At 40.3% G+C, this 21814-nt stretch overlaps 1 protein-coding gene across 2 annotated transcripts in view; it reads left to right on the top strand.

Moving 5' to 3' along the window:
- The first annotated feature begins 315 nt into the window (after positions 1-315).
- The window catches only part of TYRO3 (TYRO3 protein tyrosine kinase), a 94728-nt gene continuing 73229 nt past the window's right edge, over positions 316-21814 (top strand). The window contains exons 1-2 of one of the 2 annotated variants that reach the window (XM_060760782.2): positions 316-807; positions 15491-15674. In XM_060760782.2, coding sequence (XP_060616765.2) covers positions 708-807; positions 15491-15674 — 284 coding nt within the window. In that variant the 5' untranslated portion in view covers positions 316-707. Of the gene's footprint in view, positions 808-15466; positions 15675-21814 lie in introns of both variants that reach the window. The other variant, XM_060760778.2, reaches the window with a different exon arrangement.

Here is a 21814-nt window from a genome sequence, read left to right as displayed (position 1 = left end):
ACAGCCAGAAAGTAAGTGCTGTTTTAATTAAACTGTTTGATACAAACTGGGTGTTTGTTTGGTTCATCTCTACCTGAATAAGGCAGAGCCCTGGCATCCTGACACAAAACAACCCGGCCCCTCAAAAACTTCAGGCGAGGAGGGCCAAGGCATGGCGTGGAGGCAGAGGTGTCTATGAGGCTGCCAGTGATGTCACGAGGAGGCCTCCCAAAAGCGCCATTTCCCGAGGAGGAGGGAGGAGGAGGGAGGCAGGCGAGCGCCACGCCGCGCGTAAGAAGAGGAGGAGGAGGAGGAGGAGGAGGAGGAGGAGGGAAAGGGAGCCGAGTGGAGCCTTTGTACTGAAGGAAGGAGGCCGGCAGGGGGGGACCTTCCCGGCTCGGAAAGGGGAGAAGAGGCGGAGAAGAAGGAGGAGGAGGAGGAGGAGGAGGAGAACATCGGAGTCTCTCTCCGCTCGGCCACATCGGGTCCTTTCCTTCGAGGGCGTGTGGCGGAAAGAAAACCCTGCGCCTTGCTTGATCGCTCTCTCTCTCTCTCTTTCCACACACGGACAAATAGGGCTTTCTTTGGGGGCTCTCCTCCTCTCCCCCCCCCCCTTGCTTAAAGAAAGGAAATCTCCCTGTGTGTGTTTGTGTGTCCGCGAGGAGAGGAAGGCACCGGGCTGGGAGGTGAGCGGAGAGGATGGTGACAACGATGATGATGTGGAAGAAATGGAGATGAATCAGACTATGCAGATCCGGGGACTCCTGTTGCTCCTGCCGCCTCTGCTCGGGGCGCTGCTGCTTCGGCGGGACGTCGCCGCGGGGACAGGTAAGCAGCAAGGAGGAAGGAGAGCAGGAGGAGGAGGAGGAGGCGGGGACGGGCCCCACACCGACACCACACGGGGCCAGCAGCAGGGCCGGGCGCGGGTCGGGGCGCCCCTCGCCCCTTCCCTTCCCTCTGTCTTCCTTTCCCTCTTCCGCTTTGAAGGCGACTCAAGTTTGTCCCCGAAGGAGAGTTCCAAGGGCTCCTCGCTCAGTTCTTGCTCCGTCTGTGGGACAAACAGGGGGTGACACGCGTGATTTGTTTCCTGAGGAATGGACTTCCTCCCTCAGCCTTCTTCTTCCCATTTCCAATCACAGGCTGAATATCCCATATTCGAAATACACACACACTATATGTCTTTCTACCCTACTAACTATAGAAGCCATAACAATGTGTATTGAGGAATGGACTTCCTCCTTCAGCCCTCTTCTTCTGGCATTTCCTATCACAGGCTGAGAATCCCTTATTTGAAATACTTATATATCTCTATCTATCTATCTATCTATCTATCTATACAAACACTATATGTCTTTTTTATAAATAAAGTTTATTATTATTATTATTATTATTATTATTATTATTATCCTACTAACTATAAAAGCCATAACAATGTGTATTGAGGAATGGACTTCATCCGTCTGCTCTCTTCTGTGATTTCCTATGACAGGCTGAGTATTCCTTATTTGAAATATTTATACACACACACACACACACACACACACAGAGGCCCATAGCCAGGATTTTGATTTGCGGGGAGCTGAGTTTGATTGGGGGGGGGGGGGTGAGTCTGAGAAAAAGAGGGTCTACCCTAGCAAACCTTTTGTATCGTTACCCCAATACCCCCATGCATATGGGATATGATATGAATAAACATAACCCTTTAAATAATGTACCAGCAAGGCCTTCTCGCAGACCACCCTGAGAATTTCAGGGGGGGGGGGCTGAAGCCCCTCAAGCCCCCCCCCCCCCAGCTACATGCCTGCACACATATATGTCTTTATACCCTACTAACTATAAAAGCCATAACAATGTGTATGAACTGAAACCAAACTCCTACAAACATTACAATATATCTGGCCAGGGGCCCCAAGTCTATACATACATACATTTATATTTACACATATATGTGTGTGTGTTGAGGAATGGACTGCCTTCTTCTGCTCTCTTCTTCTGTGATTTCCTATCACAGGCTGAGTATTCCTTATTCGAAATGCTTACATACACACAATGTGTCTTTATATCCTACTAACTATAAAAGCTGTAACAATGTATATAAACTGAAACCAGACATATTTAAACATTACAATATATCTGGCGAGGGGCTCCAAGTCTATACATAAATACATTTGTTTGCACACATGTATATGTGTGTATTGAGGAATGGACTTTCTCCTTCAACCTCCTTCTTCAACCTCCTTCTATCACAGGTTGAATATTCCTTCTTCGAAATGCTTATAAATATATTATATATACACACAGAGGCACACTATACATCTCTATATGCTACTAACTATAAAAGCCATCACAATGTGTATTGAGGAATGGACTTCCTCCTTCAGCCCTCTTCTTCTGGCATTTCCTATCACAGGCTGAACATTCCTTATTCAAAATACACATACACACACTATATGTCTTTAGACCCTACTAACTATAAAAGCCATAACAATGTATACTGAGGAATGGACTTCCTCCTTCTGCTCTCTTGTTCTGTGATTTCCTATCACAGGCTGATTATCCCTTATTCGAAATGCTTATACACACACACTATATGTCTTGATACATTGCTAACTATAAAAGCCGTAACAATCTGTACGAACTGAAACCAAACACATACAAACATAACAATATATCTGGCGAGGGCCCCCAGGTTTATACATCAAATTTGTTTATGTTTTGTATACATTTTTATTTGCATGTGTGTGTGTGCATTATTGTATGTATGTATCTGTAATAATAATAATAATAATAATAATAATAATAATAATAATAATAAATTTATTTATGGGTTGCTGTGAGTTTTCCAGGCTGTATAGCCATGTTCCAGCAGCACTCTCTCCTGATGTTTCTCCTGCATCTATGGCAGGCATCCTCAGAGTTTGTGACCTCACAACATCAGAAGAGAATGCTACTGGAACATGACCATACAGCTCAGAAAACTCACAACAGCCCAGTGATTCCGGCCATGAAAACCTTTGACAATATCTTTATTTATATCCCGCCTCATCTCCCTAGGCAGGCATGGGTAAACTTGTGCTCTCCAGATGGTTTGGACTCCAACTCCCATCATTCCTAACAGCCCCAGACCCCTTCCTTTTCCCCCTCAGCCACTTAAGCTGTTAGGAATGGTGGAAGTTAGAATCCAAAACACCTGGAGAGCCAAAGTTTGCCCATGCCTGCCCTAGAAGGACTCCAGGCGGCTTATGAAATAACAACAATACAAACAGGACTACACCACAGGGCAGGGCACAGCTAGTAAAATATAAAAACAGTAATAACCCAATCAGTATAAGGTACACCAAAAAGATAAAACATAACAAGGAATTTAACATGAAACCACATCTATACACACACACACCCAGTGTGATATCTTGGAAGTGCAATCTGAGTCTAAACATGAGACTTGTTTATGTTTCATATACATTTGTATATGTGTGTGTGTGTGTATGGAACCCCCAGTGGTACAGCGGGTTAAACTGCTGAGCTGCTGAACTTGCTGACCGAAAGGTTGGTGGTTCAAATCCGGGGAGCAGGGTGAGCTCCCACTGTTAGGCTCAGTTTCTGCCAACCTAGTAGTTCAAAAACATGCAAATGTGAGTAGATCAATAGGTACTGCTTCGGCAGGAAGGTAACAGTGCTCCATGCAGTCATGCCAACTGCATGATCTTGGGAGATGTCTACAGACAACACTGGCTCTTTGGCTTAGAAATGGAAATGAGCAGCACCCCCCGGAGTCGGACACAACTTGATTTAATGTCAGGGGAAACCTTTATCTATAAACACACAGACACGTACTGTGTGATATCTTCAAGGTGGGACCAAGTCTGAACATGACTTTGATTTCTTTCATATACATTTACATTTGCATATATATGAACCTACCGTGTCCTATCTTGGGCATGAAATTCACTTACGTTTCCCATACATCTACTACGTATGAGGAAATTTTATACACAATTTTAATTTTGTGCATGAAATCATGTCGCTGCCCATTAGACTACCAGAAAGCAACTACTATGGCATATAGGATCCATGCAGAGAATTCTGGAGTATTTTGGACTTCTGAATAAAGGTTACAAACATTCCAATTGCTGTGTTGTCAAAGGCTTTCATGGCCAGAATCACTGGGTTGCTGTGAGTTTTCCGGGCTATATGGCCATGCTATTGACAATTGACATCTTATGAAGGGAGGGTTGCTGCTATTTTAAGTTCAGTTGTTACCCCACCCCAATACACACACACACATTCACACACACATTCACACACACACTTCTTGGTGAGATGCTGGCCTAAATCTTTTCTTGCTTGCTAATCGTAGCGGGAGTAAGTTACAAAACTTAATTATAAAAAACATGTTCCCTTCCTTTAGAAAAAAACCCCCCTTCAGTTCAATGTTATGAGTGGTTTGAGGACAATTTTATCATTTAATCCCTCACTTCTGGTAATATATATCTAGAATCGAGACAATAGTTGCTCGGAACTGTGCCCTCTAAATAGAAGTCTTTCCTCTCCTCTACTTATTTGATTCTGGGCAAATCGCATGGCCTCAGAAAACCCTGTACTAGGGTCGCTGTAGGGTTTCTGTAAATCAGAAATGGCTGGAAGACACAGGACAACAACAAACTTATTCGCAGCTCTATGGTTCTGCAGCTATGAATGTACAGTCACGACTTTGCTGCCGTAGTAACATGTGGTCCTTCTCATCTCAAGTAGCTTATTGATTGAATGCACTGTTCCGTTTTTTTAAGCAGAGTTTCTAGCACAATTATGCTCTCATGAGTTTATTCTAAACCCCTCCATAGGTAGATCCCTTGCTTTTTCAGAAATCCTCAGTGAGGAAATGGATAGATTTCTCTATGCTTAGCAAACTATAACATGAAGGAGTAGGTCAACAGTTTCTTAAATAGTCAGGCAAGTAACTGATGGCCAGGTATGTTTAGATTTCTGTTCCAGCAACATGTGGAGTCCAAAGGTTCCCTGTCTCCACTCTAAAGCCTTTATTTGACTGCTATGAGATGTCATATATTTGTTTTTAAGAGCTCACCATTTAAAGCAGCACCATCTGAAATAACGAGAACCACTGGAAATATTTTGATGCTGGTGTTTGCTTTGCAGCCAGCATTTTAAATACTGTATTTAAGACCTTCAGCAGTTGTATTTGTTTTCATATTCAAATAGTGACCTCTAGTCTTATATGTGGGAAGGGTCTCCATAATTTGTGGTTACATCCAATACATTTGTGAAAAATGAATTAATACCCCTTTAGAGTCTAAAAAATATTCTTATTGCTTTTAATTGTTATGTATCAGGCATGGGCAAACTTTGGCCCTCCAGGCATTTTGGACTTCAATTCCCACAATTCCTAACAGCCGGCAGGCTGTTAGGAATTGTGGGAGTTGAAGTCCAAAACACCTGGAGGGCCAAAGTTTGCCCATGCCTGTTCTAGATTGATGTTATTGTTTGGCGTCCTAAGAGGATAGATTATAAATACTTAATTTAAAAAAAAAAAAAACAATGAGTTTTTTAAAGCAGTGGTAAACATACTGCTGAACTAGTATGTTCTAGCATGGTCTATAGAAGATTATAAAAACACACATGAACACATGTTCCTATACCGTTTTATGTATTGATTTAATGTTTTGGGAATAACTATTCCAAAATGGTAATGACAATTACAAAACACAGCAGTTCTTTCTGTGTTCTGCATTTTCAAAATTGTTGACATTTATTTCCCCCCTCTAATTTGATATAATGATATAATTTGATATGATGATATAATTTTGAGTACAATTTTTATTAAGTCAAGTGGGGCTAAATTTCTCAATAAATATAAATAAGGATGAACTGCCAGATCCTTTTCTATAAGTACCCTCCAATTTCCTCTCCGGTAGATAAGATTTAGTTGGAAAAAAATGGAAGGTTACCTAACACTTTGCATGCAAGCTATAAATGTTCATAAGGAGAATTTTTTAAAAAAAATGAAAATACAATGGTATATTACCACAAGGCTCAATTTGTAAATATCCTGGTTCATAATACAGGAACCAACTCATGTTGTTTTGAAGGTGATGGTTAAGTAAGTTGCTGAGCTCAGTTTGACTTGAAGACAAAACCTGTTGCATTCACAGCTCCAAGATCTGCTGACCATTGTTTGTTTGTGCTGCAATGATCAATTTCCCTATGATGGTACTGGAGTGGAAGTTGCTATTTCTAAATAAGTGATACCGGGAGACAAAGGTGTTATATTCAGGTCATAGATGGGATTGAATTGCCTGTATTTCCAGCAAGGTGCATAATATGGGTGAATAGGTGAAAGTTGAAGCCAGTATTGGGTTACATTTTTAGCAGAAGGTAATGAGAAAGACATCAGCAGATGGAAAAGAAGAGACAAGAAGGAGAAGGTTAAAATAAAGCCCTGTCTCACTGCTGCAATTCTCTGAAAATTGGGCGTCCCTGTATAGAGCTCCCACCCTATCTGGTTCTATAAAGTCTTTGAAAAAAATGGGACATAATAATGAATTGTCTGTGGTTTGTTCTGGATAGGAGCCCCCGGTGGAGCAGTGGGCTAAACCACTGAGGTGCTGAACATGCTTCCTGAAAGGTTGCAGGTTCAAATCTGGGGAGGGGCGTGAGCTCCCACTGTTAGCCCCAGCTTCTGCCAACCTAGCAATTCGAAAACATGCAAATGTGAGTAGAACAATAGGTATTGCTCAAGCAGGTAGGTAACGGTGCTCCATACAGTCATGCTGGCCACACGACCTTGGAGGTGTCTACAGACAATGCTGGCTCTTCGTCTTAGAAATGGAGATAAGCACCAATCCCCAGAGTCAGACTTGACTGGACTTAACATCAGGGGAAACCCTTTACTTTTACCTAGTTCAGGATATGGTCTAATTCAATAATTAGCAAGAATTCAATCTATAAGCATTAAGCAGAATATGCTAGAAATGCCACATGTGTGAGGATGTTCCCATGTACCTCTTTACTTTCACATTATCCATGTCAGTATCAGCTGCCCTCAAGAATGTTTGACAGTAGCATGGAGTCTATCCATACTGCTGGGTGGGTCAACATAATAAAAAGTAAACATATGTTCTAATCATAACATACAACCATTAACTGTAAAACATTCACAAGTCCCAAAGGACTTTGTTTAAGATTTTGCACACTTGCCTTTCAAGATAAAAGCTTTGGTGGAGGGGGACTATTTACATCCCCTAGTCAGCCATTTTCTCTCTCTGAAGAATGTAATTTAATATTTTTGCCAGCAGTAATCAATATCTGTAGGTACCGAAAGTTAACAAGCTGCAGTGCAAAGACCTCTTGCAGCACTTGATTCATTTATAAGGTAATAGAAAACGATTTCCTAATTGGACAGGGAACAGTTGCTTACTAACAGCAGAGACTCATAGGAACTCAGGCTGCCTAGGAAGCGTAACCAAGAAAGAATTCACAGTGTTGTATACTTCCTGCTGAGTGTTTTTCTGAAAAGAAGAACACTGAATAGCATGGCTGTGTCTCCTTTTTTTGGCAAGGCACACTTTACAGCTGGGCAAGCATGATGAGAGTGGCAGGCAGAATTTTCTTCCTGCCTGCGTGGAACCCACTTGATGGACTTGGCCCCGTCTCATGAGCAGAACTAATGTTCCATGCTGCCAACATATCAGCTAGCCAGCAAAGTAATATTTATTAATATAGCCAATACTTATTATTACTTTCATATATAATCAGATAAATAATGTTGGTTCTTTAGGCACATTCCTTTGGCTGAGAAAGGTATGCATGAGTTCAAGATCTTTAAGAATGTTTAAGTGCTCCTCCTATTTGTGCAATGTCCTTTGATTTCCATAGCCTTTGCTTTGTGAAAACATATTAATGATTCGATTTTAATTATCTCTATGAGTAAGAGTTTAATCGGGTAATAACCATGAAACTAACAAGATACAGATGGCTATACAGATTGATAGACAGATAGATAGATATGCATATGTGTGTCTGCTGTCTGTGCATGTGTGTGCATGCATGCATGTAATATATATTAATATTAGCTGCTTGTCCTTCCAGATTTGCCTGTGCTGCAAGCAATCATTCATTTCCTTTTATCAAGAGCCAAGGATATCCATCTGGTTCCATGAAAATCTATATTTTCCCCTCTTTAAATGCTATTCTTTTTGTACTTTGCCCAGTACTCTCATTTTAAGGTGAACTGTTCTTTGAGTCATTGAACCTTAGCAATGATGGAAACTTCAGTCTTAAGTTCTCTCCAGAGATAGCAGTGTTTGTTCATAATTACTGATTTGGTTGGGTAGATTTTTGAAAGGTGAGCAGTTTTGTTGTTAAAGCATATTGCCTATATTTCAGAAGTTTGCCTGTCATTTCATGCATGGATTTTTGGCTCTCTAAGTTTTGTTACATAAGTTGCAGAGAGACCTGCTGATTCAGTATCATGTATGATGGGAAATAGATGGTTACATAGAAAGAGAGAGAGAGAGATTTTATTATGCCATTTCAAGTAATACAGAGTTAAATGTTGTATTGAACAAAATTTTAAACTATAAAGGATCATTTTTCCAGCTTCACTGGCCTTGTCAATTAGTATTAAGATAATAGGAAGAACCAAGAAACAACTATGAAAGACTGTTGTATGGGAACCAGTAGAATTATATTCCCTCAAAATCAAAAACAAAAGAGTTCTATAGAGATTCTCTAGGTCTTTTATTTGATTTATGTACAAGGGTTATCCAGAAAGTAAATTTACACAATATTTTTAAATACAAAGAATAAATATATTTTAATAAAACTTACATGGATTGTAGCGTAGATATTATATTATTTTTCCTCATAATCACCATTTAGTTCAATACATTTTGTCATTTGTAAAAGGTGGAGGTTTCCCTCCACCTTTTACAGCCAGTTCATCACTTTGATTTTCACCTCGTTGTCATCCTTCAATTTACTGAACAGATGGTAGTCACTGGGTGCGAGATTGGGGCTGTGAGAGGGGTGGCTTAAAACATCTCAACCAAATGAAGTCAACAACTCCAGTGTTGCATGAGTGGTGTGCAGATGCACATTGTCATGAAGGAGACAGGCTCCCACTGTCAGCATCCCATGACAATTGTTTTGGATGGCTCTACAAAGTTTCATGGTGTCACAATATATTCCGTACACATTTTGTCACATGCTATCTTGACATTACGTCATCTCCAGAAACTGAAATGATTTTGCGATGAATTGCAGCAGCATTCATGCCCTTATCGTTTAGGTAGCATATTACAGTGCAAACTTCACACTTGGAGGGAAACGAGATGAGGACGCTCATCTTTAATCTTCACCACAACGCCAGTCGATGAGCTACTGACGACTGGCACTTCTTGCTTGCTTCCGCTAGCTTCCCGCTACTAGCAGTGATATACCCCTGAGAAAATTCCCCATGAGAGCTACGTGCCTTGTAACATTACTTTCCAGATGACCCTCATATTTACAATATTTTTATATTACAAATCAAACCTTATGAGGAATGGCTTATGGTAATGGGTATGTTGAGCCTGGAAGAGAGAAGACAGAGAGATGACATGTCAGCCGTCTTTTAAAAATCTAAAGGGATGACCAGCATAACTTGGAGCAAGATTGTTTTCTGCTGCTCCAGAGACTAAAATACAAACCAACTGAATCAAATTGCAAGAAATTAAATTCCACCTCAATGCTAGGAAGATCTTCAGTACTGTAAGAACTGTTCAACAATGGAATAAACTGATGGTTGAGGTAGTGGATTGGACTCTGATTTTAGGTCTTTAAATAGAGGTGGAATGGGCATCTTTAAGGAATGCTTTAGTTGTGTATTCCTACATGTCAGGAGTTAGACGTGATGGCTCTTTATGTCCCTTCCAGTTCTAAATTTCTATCATTTGGTGAGAGGTGAACTCTAAAATAGAACACAAGCAACCGAAGTGGCTGTTGGAATCCAGGTAGCAAAGTAGTGGTGTCGACATTGTGAGTCTTTTTAGTTCTATTTTTATTTTTATTAATTTTGAAATTGATTTATTTTATTTTATGGAGGTTTTTTTTTTTTTTTTGAGTGAGTGGCCATCTGGTGTGTTGCTTACTGAGTACTGAGCGTTTGTATAATAAAGTGAAAATGTTCTTTACCCCCCCCCCCCCCATATTTCTTTATTTCTGGGCTTATCTTTCTCCTTTTCTCTTCTGTAGGTCACACACCTTAAACATATTATTATTATTATTATTATTATTATTATTATTATTATTATTTGATACACAACAAGATAAGTACACAGCAAACAAGATCACTATGCTGGTTTTTGTGTTGGATCACACATCAGACACTTACCAAGTGTTTAGGTCTATGTGATGTATTGGTGAATATTGTGTGCAGATCCAAGTAGGGTGCACTTTTGCAGTTGACAGATGGTAATTTTGTCAGCTCAGATTATTTTAAAGTGCAGACCAAGGTATTCAGGCACTGCACCCAGTGTACCAATCACCACTGGGACCATCTTTACTGGCTTGTGCCAGAGTCTTTGCATTTTGATCTTTAAATCCTCATACCGTGTAAGCTTTTCCTATTCCTTCTCGTCAATTCTGCTGTCACCCAGTATTGCAACATTGACGATCCATACAGTATTATTATTATTATTATTATTATTATTATGTCTATATTGTTTATTTATATCCCACTTTTTCTCTCCACAAGGAGAGTCAGAGAAGCTTACATTTAAGTTATTTCAATACAATTTAAAATCTACCTATCTACAAACATTAAAACAGAATTAAATATCAATGGTATTTTTTTAAAAAATCACAGCTAAAATCCATAAAAACATAATCAAAGCTAGAAACCACAGCATCCCCTGACTTGATATTTCAAACCCATCTTCTTTAAAAGCCTGTCATTTGGTAAGATTGGAGCAAGTAGTTTGGAGTTAAAACTCTATTAGCATTTCTCCTTATTAACCTTTACCTAGCAATATGTTTGAAGGGCAAATTAACACTGTATATGTTGGTGGGAGTCGAAATAGAAGAAGAGAGATGCAGATAAATGAAAGAACTTATGTGAACAGATTGTAAAATGGAATCCCATTAAAAGAACCTTTTTGACTGAAAAGTACGGAATTTTTTTAAAGAGAACTTTACAACTATTACAGAGGAGCGGGGTTGGTAATCTTTCCAAATTTGAAGGAAGCCCTCCAGTTTTGGAGGGCGCAGTATAGAGAGGAAAACAGATACAGTCTTTTGTATCACTTCAGAACAATTAAGGGCAACATTGCTCTTGGTGCATTGCTATCTGCCATGCACTCTTGAAAGGCAATTCAGCCCCAGGCAGGACACTGGAGGAAACTTCACAGAGACATAAGCAGCTTTGTATAGGTCACTTGCTGTAGATTTATTTCCTGGAAAACACTCTACTTGACATTAGTGGGGCAGGAAAATATATTTTCCTCTGTGTACAATGAATGGCTCAGTAATTGCCTGTGGAAACATAGGAGAAACATGGGGATGGATTTTGGGTACTACAAAATTCTGTCTACAGTGTGTTCCTTGGTTACTTTTTTGCATAAAAGTGAGAATAAGTGCTCTTTTCTCAGTACTTTTCTCCTATATATACTTCAGATTTGCTTCAGTGATGACTCCTCTGATTTCTATTTTTTTCACCTGCTCAGAAAGAAAGAGTAGACAATGCAACAGCATTCAGCCTTGCAGTGTAGAGTTTAGTTCAAAACATACCTTCTAAAGGTGAACCACACTGTCTATTTTTTTCTGTTTGTTGTATTTTGCATAGTCTTGCTCAATCGAAAGAAAAATGTATAATAGATGTTTGACTAGCTGAGGCAATAAATTTTGCTCAGTTGTGCACTATCAAGATAGCCCCAAATTCCTATCTCTACAACACTGGTCCTTATACTCATAACCATTACATGTCCAGCAATACCATGAGGGCAACAATTTCATTCTGGGTTTTTGTATGAACGGCAAAGGAATTACCCAGTGTGCTTAGTCCTATCTCCAATATAAGCTTAGCGGATGCCTCCTTTACAATTCTGAGCAGATTGATCAAAGCAGGCACCACTGCCAATTTCCTCTGCCTTTCATGCACAACTTGTGGTTTCATCTTCCCAATAATAAAATATCCGTTTAGTAGTATAAGTGAAAATCCACATTTATTACAACTCTCATTTCTAAAAGTATAGGTTGGATATGTTCAAATACTTTTATCTGTTTTCATGAGGATCTTGGTTGCAGATGTGTGTGTTAAGAAAATGAAAATTACAATGTGTTATATATACTTGCAAGTACTTCCAATCTCCTTTTATCATTTATCTTGGCTTTGAAGGAGAGCTGAGCCTGATTTGCTCAAGGACCCATTTATTTATCTTTTTTGGTAGTCGAGGGTATCAGCACAACTCTCCTCCAGGATTTCTCAAATGTTGCTTTCTCCTTACTGTCTTTTCATTGCCAAATAAAAACAGCAGGTATTTTGCAACTGGTAGTTTTATATAATAGGATTTCTGTTTCATGCTGCACTACTTTTAATCTATGCTTCTCAATCAATGTTTCATAAGGTTTAAATTCTATGTGCAGTTTAATATTATTTTAATTTCGTTGTATGTTTTCAGCTCTAAGTGGCTTTAGTGGCATTTCTTTTTATTCTGTAAACTGGCTTAAGTCCCACACTTGGGGGAAAGGTAAGATATAAATAAAAGAATTGGTTGGCTGATTGAGTCACGATCTCCTTCTCCTTGATGACCCTTCTGCCTTGCTTATCAGCGAGAGGCACCTTGTGTTTTCAGCCTGAGTTATGATATATGGTTGAAGCACTTGCTGAATTTGTGATCTGGGTCCTGAAGCAGCAATCTGAAAGGATTCAGAAAAGACAAGTGTTGCTCATTATATTTTATTGGGAACGCTTTCAGACTACAGTATTTTGGTATAAAGGCTAGGGGGAGGATTACAAAAATGGCACCTTTAAAGGCTTTCATGAATAGCAATTTACTTGGATGGAGAACAATATTGAAGCTTCAAATTATTAATCTCACACATAACTATGGAAGAGTACATATACCATATTTACTTGAATCTAATGCTCACTTCTTTTGGATAAATTCCATAGCCAAAAGTGAAGTGCTCATTAGATTTGATAGCTCGTTAGAATCATGTATGTAAACCACCTGCAACCCCCCCCCCAACAGTATAAGGGTGGCAAAGTTACTAGCTTCAGCCAAATGGAGGGGCATGGCTTTCCAATTTCACCCCCCCCCCCCTCATTTTTGAAGTTTATGAATGAAGGCTTAGTTGGGAAACTACCACAAGGCAAAGACTAGTGAGTTTGCCAGCCTCACCCTGATGGAGCGACATGGCTTCCCATTGCCTGTCGGCTGTCCATCCCATGTAAATATACTGTGTGTGCCAGTGGAAGACTAGGCCTTTTGAAACCGGCTTGGTTAATAGTGTCAATTTTGAATGTGGATAATGATAGATTGCAAGGGGAAAAATCTATCAAACTTCCTTTGGGAATTTTTTAAGACAGTGCAGACTTGGGTCTAAATTCAACTCACTGAAATAAAAAAAGAATTATCTTTTTTGTGACTAGCATGTTCCATTCATTTCAGTTCCTGTGTTCCAGGCAGAACCAACATTACGGGAATCACATTGCTGACTGCAGTTTCTGGAAAAATAGATTGGAATTCCATTTGGTGTTTAAGGATTCATTTTGGCTATTGTATATTTGACTTGAGTCAGGGTTATCTCCATTCATCTGGTCATTCAGATCTCCTCTTCAATCCAGACCAAAAAATACACTCTATACGTTTCATAAGTATATGCTAACTACATATGTTTGTACTTAGTATATATGCAGCATTTATTGTAAAATAACACATAGGCTATATGTCTTATGTAAAAATCATAATTCAAGAGCATGTTATAGTGAAGGGAAGTATTACTATAGGGGTGATCGGTTTACTGGCTGCTGCTAAAATGAGCCAGCATAGTGCAGTGGTTTTGGTGTTGGACTATGACTCTGAAGGCCAGGATTCAAATCCCTGCTTAGCCGAGGAAATCAACTGGAATAGTCACATTTCTGAGCCTCAAATTCCAAAGGGAATTTGCAAAATCAAATTTCCAAGCAAATCTCATGGGGTACCATAATTTGGAAATGACTTAAAGACACACAGCAACAAATTGCCACAATAAGTTTATTGGAGGATTATGTAAAACATCATTGTGTATAATATTTAAACTATGTTTATATGTAGCTAATTTTATATCCCTCTTCTTATTAGCATACTCAGAGGGATTTGCAGAATCAATGTAGGACAAGGCTATCACACCAAATGGCCAATCCTATAATGGAAACCATCAGTGTTAACTGCTGGTTCTTCCCACTTTGCTGAAAATATTTCCCAGTCACTACTACAGGAATAATTAAGGAAGGTTGAAACTAGCCCTTATGTCTTTATATTCTATTTTACTCCACTTTGCCATCTTGTTTATTTTCTTCCTTGCCACATATGTTCATCCTTCTTCCAAGTTCACATGCCACCTGCTTTAGTATTGATACATGCGAACATCTTCCAAGCATTTCGCTTCTTATGGAGACAGTTGCACTCCAACCACCCACTTCAACACATTTGAAGGCCCTGAAGCTCATACTGAGTTCATTTACCCCAAAGAAAATCTGAGAAACACCACCACCTGCAAATGAATTAGTGACACCCATCCAAGTGGAGAATGAGATCAGAATTTGGCACTGCGTCTTGGGTTTCAGGGTTGCCTGGCTACTGACTGAAGTAATCCCACACCGCATTTAGAAATAAGGGGAAAGTATGCTTTGTAAATGGTTAGTTTCTTTTCACAGCAAAGCTCTCAATCAGTCTTTATTTCCATTGGGTTTCATATTGTTTAGAAGCTTTTTGCAAGGAAAAGAGAGTGAATATTGAGCAACCCCCTACATTAATGACTGTCTAAAATGTCAGCTCCTTTTATAGGTATAGATTAAAAGCATAATTTCCCAAGAGTGCGTGAATATTACCTGGCAGCTAAATATCTAGAGGAAATTTTGGGCATTGTACCACTGTTCCCAGAATAACACATTCAAAAGCATTTCCAAGGTTCTGTTTCTGTTGCAAGGATGTCCTCAGCATCTGCATCTACCACTGACAAATTGCTACTGTATGAATTTCACCCTGTTGATCTTCAAATTGGCATGTTACTGATTCAAGCCCTGCATGGATTTAGCCACTCCCGTTATTTTGTAATGGGAAATGTGTTGCTCCCATCCTATAATCATTCCAAAAATATGATAAAGCCCCAATGAGGTGTTGAGGTGGCTGTACACTTTGTTCTTTCACTGTATTTCACTGCAGGCCACCCACTAACCTTGATTAATTTGCTGCACTCCCAACCTCCTCGCTCCCCTCTTGTGGGTGTGGAGAGGAGGGAGGTTGTTTTCTTTCAGGAACGAAGGTTACTGGAATGCCAATCAAACTGAAGGTGTCTCAGGGGCAGCCAGTAAAACTGAATTGCAGCCTCGAGGGAATGGAAGATCCAGAGATGCTATGGATCAAGGATGGAGCTGTGGTACAAAGTGTAGACCAGGTGTACATTCCAGTAGATGAAGAACACTGGATTGGTTTCCTCAGGTAGGAGTTGAATATATGATACAGAATGCCAGGTTGTATTGTTATTCTTATTATATTTAACATAACCTGCCTTCCTTCCACAAGTACTGGATGACATACTATATTTCACCACATAATAGTCACATTTTCCCCTTCAAAAAGGGGGGGGGGGGTTCAACTATTTTGCAGTACAAATTGGAGATACCTATGGGACTACCTCTGGCTGGCAGCCAAGGGAAGCCCCATAGGCCTCGCTTGTTGATGCCTGCCTACCAGACCTAGAAAGCCTTGCTCAGCTTGTGGCAACCAAGGGGAGCCTCCTAGCTCTCATGCCTTCTCCCACCAATGCACCTGCCCTTCGGAGCTAAAGGAGCTACTCCGAGGGGCAGGTGCATGGGCAGGGATGCAACTATTAGGTGATGGATTCTCAAATACCAAAATCAGGACCCCAAAATGAGAGTGCAGTTATTATGTGATTGCGATATATCCCCAACTTTTTATACTCACAACAGCTCGGTGAATTGGGTTAAACTAATAGATCATAACTCAGTCCATTTCTGCCAGTGAGCTGTCCAGACTTGCAACATCACCTTTCATATTTCACCTAAAGCTTTCTTACATTCTTTAAAATTAATGGCCCCTGAACCTTTCATGCCAAGATGTCTAGGAATACAAAGAATTTTTTTGAAGTTTTCCCCATATTTTTGAAAAATAAACCATTCTATATGCATTATCTAATTATATAACCTACAACAACTCAGTAATCAATATTATTGTCCTTAGTGCTGCAGATGAATGGGCTGGGGTTACATAGCTTGTCTTAGACCATGTAGTCAGCTCATGGCAGAAGCAAGACTAGAACCAGGAATAATAACACAGTAAACCATGTCTCTATCTATTAAACAAGAGCATAAAAGCAACTATTTGGTAAACCATCTAATCATAATATCTTTTGCACTCATATTTCTCATGTTCTAGAAGGTTAAAGACACCAAAAGGGGTAGAGCTATTTCTGAAATTGCCAAGAGGCTAATTACCTACCAAGTTCATGAAAAATATTGTATCGTTGGTTTATCAAAATAATAATAATAATAATAATAATAATAATAATAATTGGGATCTGCATGCATTATTTGCCGATACATCACACAGTCCTAGACACTTGGGAAGTGTCCGACGTGTCTGCTGTGGACTCATCTTATGATGTTTCAAATAATAATAATTATTTATATCCCGCTTTTCTCCCTAAATGGAACCCAAAGCCACTTACAACATTATATAAAAGACCATACAAAACAATATGCAGATGTAAAATAATAACCTATAAAAAACAAATTTACAATAAGAATTAAATACACACATTAAAAATATTTCTCTATTACAATTATTGCATGCAATTCAGCAATACAGATGGTAAACATTAGCACAACTCAATAAAAGTTAGCCTTCCTGTCATTACAGCTAAGTGTCTTCATCATACTTAATTCTTAAGGAAGAGAGGGCAGGCACCCCAATTGCAAAGACCCAGCAATGCATTGTATTTGTTGTACTTTGGGAGGTTTGTTGTTCAACAGGAGTGGAGAACATGTAGCCTTCCAGATGCTAATATATTCCAGCTCCCATCACCCCCACCTAGCATGGCTAATAGCCAGAAATGATAGGGATTATAACCAACAGCATCTGGAAGGTCAAAGGTTCCCCACCCCTGCTGAAGTATATTTGAGTAGCAAAATCTCTGGTTCTTCTATCATTCAATAATATGAACGAACAGTGTGTTTTAAGTACAGTTGAAATCCCTTGGGTAATTAATGTTTAATTTGACATCAAACTGTCTTCAGGCTCTCTATCTTAAAAACTAGTTGGAAGTAAAGGAGGTTGGAGAAAACTGATAGCATGCCTTGAGTGCAGATATAAGAGAAATTCCTCAGAGGGTCTTAGTAATCCCAGACTCGGGGACAAAATGAATCTTGGTACTGTGCAGGAAATGAACATAGTATATCTTGGGACAGCACTGACATACAGGCTGGGTTTAATTCGGGGAACAATTCAAATTTCAGGAAGAAATAAAATTGAGGAAATAGTGCTAGGCATACACAAATTTTTTTTCATGCACAAAATTATGATTATGTATAGAATTATCTTCAGGCTATGTGCATAAGATGCATATGAAACATAAATTAATTGCATGACATTGCCAAAATACCTCATTATGCAAATATCTCAATATCTGGCGGGGGCGGGGGGGGGGACTGCAATCCTAAACACATCCCAAGCATTTCAGATTAACGATACACAACACTGTATAATGATTTCTGAAGGCATATAAGCAATAGAGATGAATTTGAACAATAGGAAGCTCAGAAAATCTCTATGGAAGCAAACGTCCATAGAGTAGAAACTGCCATAAGAAAATTAAAGTTACAATACTAAGGTTCCGGGGGAAAAAAATAAAGCCAAGAGAAAAGAAGACTGGGAAGTGATATGATTACTATATTTAAATATCTGAAAGGCTGTCTTGTGGAAGATGGCCATGTTTGCTATTGCTCTGTAATGTACAACCCAAACCATTGTATTTCAGTTATTTCAGTTCATTATATTTCCTTCCTAACAATATTTATTTACTTATTTATTTATGTAATATATTTACATCCCACTCCTCTCAGAAGAGGACTTGGTATGATCTGTTTGGCCATGGAATAGGCTACCATAAAAGGAGTCTTCTTTACAATAGGCTTTTAATCAGAGATTGGGTGGTCCTCTGTCAGGGATGCTTCAGCTGTGGATTCACACACTGTGAGGTCAGGTTAAAAACATTATGGGGGCCCTTCCAATTTTATGCTTCTATCCCAATGTTTCTCCAGCAAAGGATCACCGCCTTGTTGTGGCGCTGGAGCTTGAGCACCTCAATGATGTCATGAGCGAAACCGTGAAGGGCCACCCAAGACGGGACGGTCGTGGCAGAGAGGTCAGACCAAGCGTGATCCCTGGGGAAGGCAACGGCAAACCACCCCAGTATCCTTGCCAGGAAAACTAAATGGACCAGTACAACCAGAGATATGTCGGTATGTCATTGGAAGATGGGACTCCCAGGTCGGAAGATGGCCAAAATGCTACTGGGGAGGAGCAGAGGATAAGTTCAACTAGCCCCAGATGTGATGACGCAGCTAGCTCAAAGCCGAAAGGAAGGCTAGCGGCCGACGGTACTGGAGGTGAACGACGAATCCGATGCTCTAAAGATCAACACACCATAGGAACCTGGAATGTAAGATCTATGAGCCAGGGCAAATTGGATGTTGTTATTGGTGAGATGTCAAGACTAAAGATAGACATTTTGGGAGTCAGCGAACTGAAATGGACTGGAATGGGCCACTTCACATCAGATGACCACCAGATCTACTACTGCGGACAAGAGGAACATCGAAGAAATGGAGTAGCCTTCATAATTAATAAGAAATTCGCTAAAGCAGTGCTTGGATACAACCCAAAAAATGACAGAATGATCTCAATTCGAGTGCAAGGAAAGCCTTTCAACATCACAGTGATCCAAATATACGCCCCAACCACAGCTGCTGAAGAAGCAGAAGTAGATCACTTCTATGAGGATCCGCAGGACCTACTGGATAATGCACCAAAAAGAGACATTATTTTCATTACAGGAGACTGGAATGCCAAGGTGGGAAGTCAAATGACAACTGGGATCACAGGCAAGCATGGTCTGGGAGAACAGAATGAAGCGGGACGCAGGCTGATAGAATTTTGCCAGGAAAACTTGCTGTGTATAACAAACACTCTCTTCCAACAACCTAAAAGACGGCTTTACACATGGACTTCACCAGATGGTCAGCACCGAAATCAGATTGACTACATCCTTTGCAGCCAAAGGTGGCGGACATCCATCCAGTCGGTGAAAACAAGACCTGGGGCTGACTGTAGCTCAGATCACGAACTTCTTATTGCTCAATTTAAAATAAAACTAAAGAGATCAGGGAAAATACACAGACCAGTTAGATATGATCTCACTAACATTCCTAGCAAATATACAGTGGAAGTGAAGAACAGATTTGAAGGACTAGATTTAGTAAACAGAGTCCCAGAAGAACTATGGACAGAAGTCCACGACATTGTTCAGGAGGCGGCAACAAAGTACGTCCCAAAGAAAAAGAAAACAAAGAAGGCAAAATGGTTGTCTGCTGAGACACTGGAAGTAGCCCAAGAAAGGAGGAAAGCAAAAGGAAACAGTGATAAGGGGAGATATGCCCAGTTAAATGCGCAATTCCAGAGGTTAGCCAGAAGAGATAAGGAACTATTTTTAAATAAGCAATGCATGGAAGTGGAAGAAGACAACAGAATAGGAAGGACAAGAGACTTTTTCCAGAAAATTAGAAACATTGGAGGTAAATTTCAAGCAAAAATTGGTATGATAAGAAACAAAGATGGCAGGGACCCAACAGAAGCTGAAGAGATCAAGAGAAGGTGGCGAGACTATACAGAAGATCTGTATAGGGAGGATAATAATATCAAGGATAGTTTTGACAGTGTGGTGAATGAATTAGAACCAGACATCCTGAGGAGTGAGGTTGAATGGGCCTTAAGAAGCATTGCTAACAACAAGGCAGCAGGAGACGACGGGATCCCAGCTGAACTGTTTAAAATCTTAAAAGATGATGCTGTCAAGGTGATGCATGCCATATGCCAGCAAATATGGAAAACACAAGAATGGCCATCAGACTGGAAAAAATCAACTTATATCCCCATACCAAAAAAGGGAAATGCGAAAGACTGCTCCAACTTCCGTACAGTGGCCCTTATTTCTCATGCTAGTAAGGTAATGCTCAAGATCCTGCAAGGAAGACTCCAGCAATACATGGAGCGGGAGTTGCCAGATGTTCAAGCTGGGTTTAGAAAAGGCAGAGGAACGAGAGACCAGATTGCCAATATCCGCTGGATAATGGAGAAAGGCAGGGAGTTTCAGAAAAACATCTACTTCTGCTTCATTGACTATTCTAAAGCCTTTGACTGTGTGGATCATAATAAATTGTGGCAAGTTCTTGGTGGGATGGGCATCCCAAGCCACCTTGTCTCTCTCCTGAGGAATCTGTACAAGGACCAAGTAGCAACAGTCAGAACTGACCACGGAACAACAGACTGGTTCAAGATTGGAAAGGCGTACGGCAAGTCTGCATACTCTCACCCAACCTTTTTAACTTGTATGCAGAACACATCATGCGATGTGCGGGGCTGGATGAATGCAAAGCTGGGGTGAAAATTGCTGGAAGAAACATTAACAACCTCAGATATGCAGATGACACCACTCTGATGGCCGAAAGCGAGGAAGAGCTGAGGAGCCTTCTAATCAAGGTGAAAGAAGAAAGCGCAAAAGCTGGGTTGCAGCTAAACATCAAAAAAACCAAGATTATGGCAACAAGAATGATTGACAACTGGGAAATAGAGGGAGAAAACGTGGAGGCCATGACAAACTTTGTATTTCTAGGCGCAAAGATTACTGCAGATGCAGACTGTGGCCAGGAAATCAGAAGACGCTTACTTCTTGGGAGGAGAGCAATGTCCAGTCTCGATAAAATAGTAAAGAGTAGAGACATCAGACTGACAACAAAGATCCGCCTAGTCAAAGCCATGGTATTCCCTGTAGTAACCTACGGATGTGAGAGCTGGACCTTAGGGAAGGCTGAGCGAAGGAAGATCGATGCTTTTGAACTGTGGTGCTGGAGGAAAGTTCTGAGAGTGCCTTGGACTGCGAGAAGATCCAACCAGTCCATCCTCCAGGAAATAAAGCCCAACTGCTCATTGGAGGGAAGGATACTAGAGACAAAGTTGAAGTACTTTGGCCACATCATGAGGAGACAGGAAAGCCTAGAAAAGACAATTATGCTGGGGAAAGTGGAAGGCAAAAGGAAGAGGGGCCGACCAAGGGCAAGATGGATGGATGGCATCCTTGAAGTGACTGGACTGACCTTGAAGGAGCTGGGGGTGGTGATGGCCGACAGAGAGCTCTGGCGTGGGCTGGTCCATGAGGTCATGAAGAGTCGGAGACGACTGAACGAATGAACAACAACAATCCCAATGTTTCATGTGTAATTTGCCAAAAAAAGAAATTAGGCAGGGACTTTGTCTAGAAAAAATAAGAAAGGTCTGGTATGCTA

The sequence above is a fragment of the Anolis sagrei genome, chromosome 1 (assembly GCF_037176765.1).
Source record: "Anolis sagrei isolate rAnoSag1 chromosome 1, rAnoSag1.mat, whole genome shotgun sequence".
In the NCBI taxonomy this organism is placed as follows: Eukaryota; Metazoa; Chordata; class Lepidosauria; order Squamata; family Dactyloidae; genus Anolis; species Anolis sagrei.
This window is presented reverse-complemented; position numbering and strand designations above follow the sequence as displayed.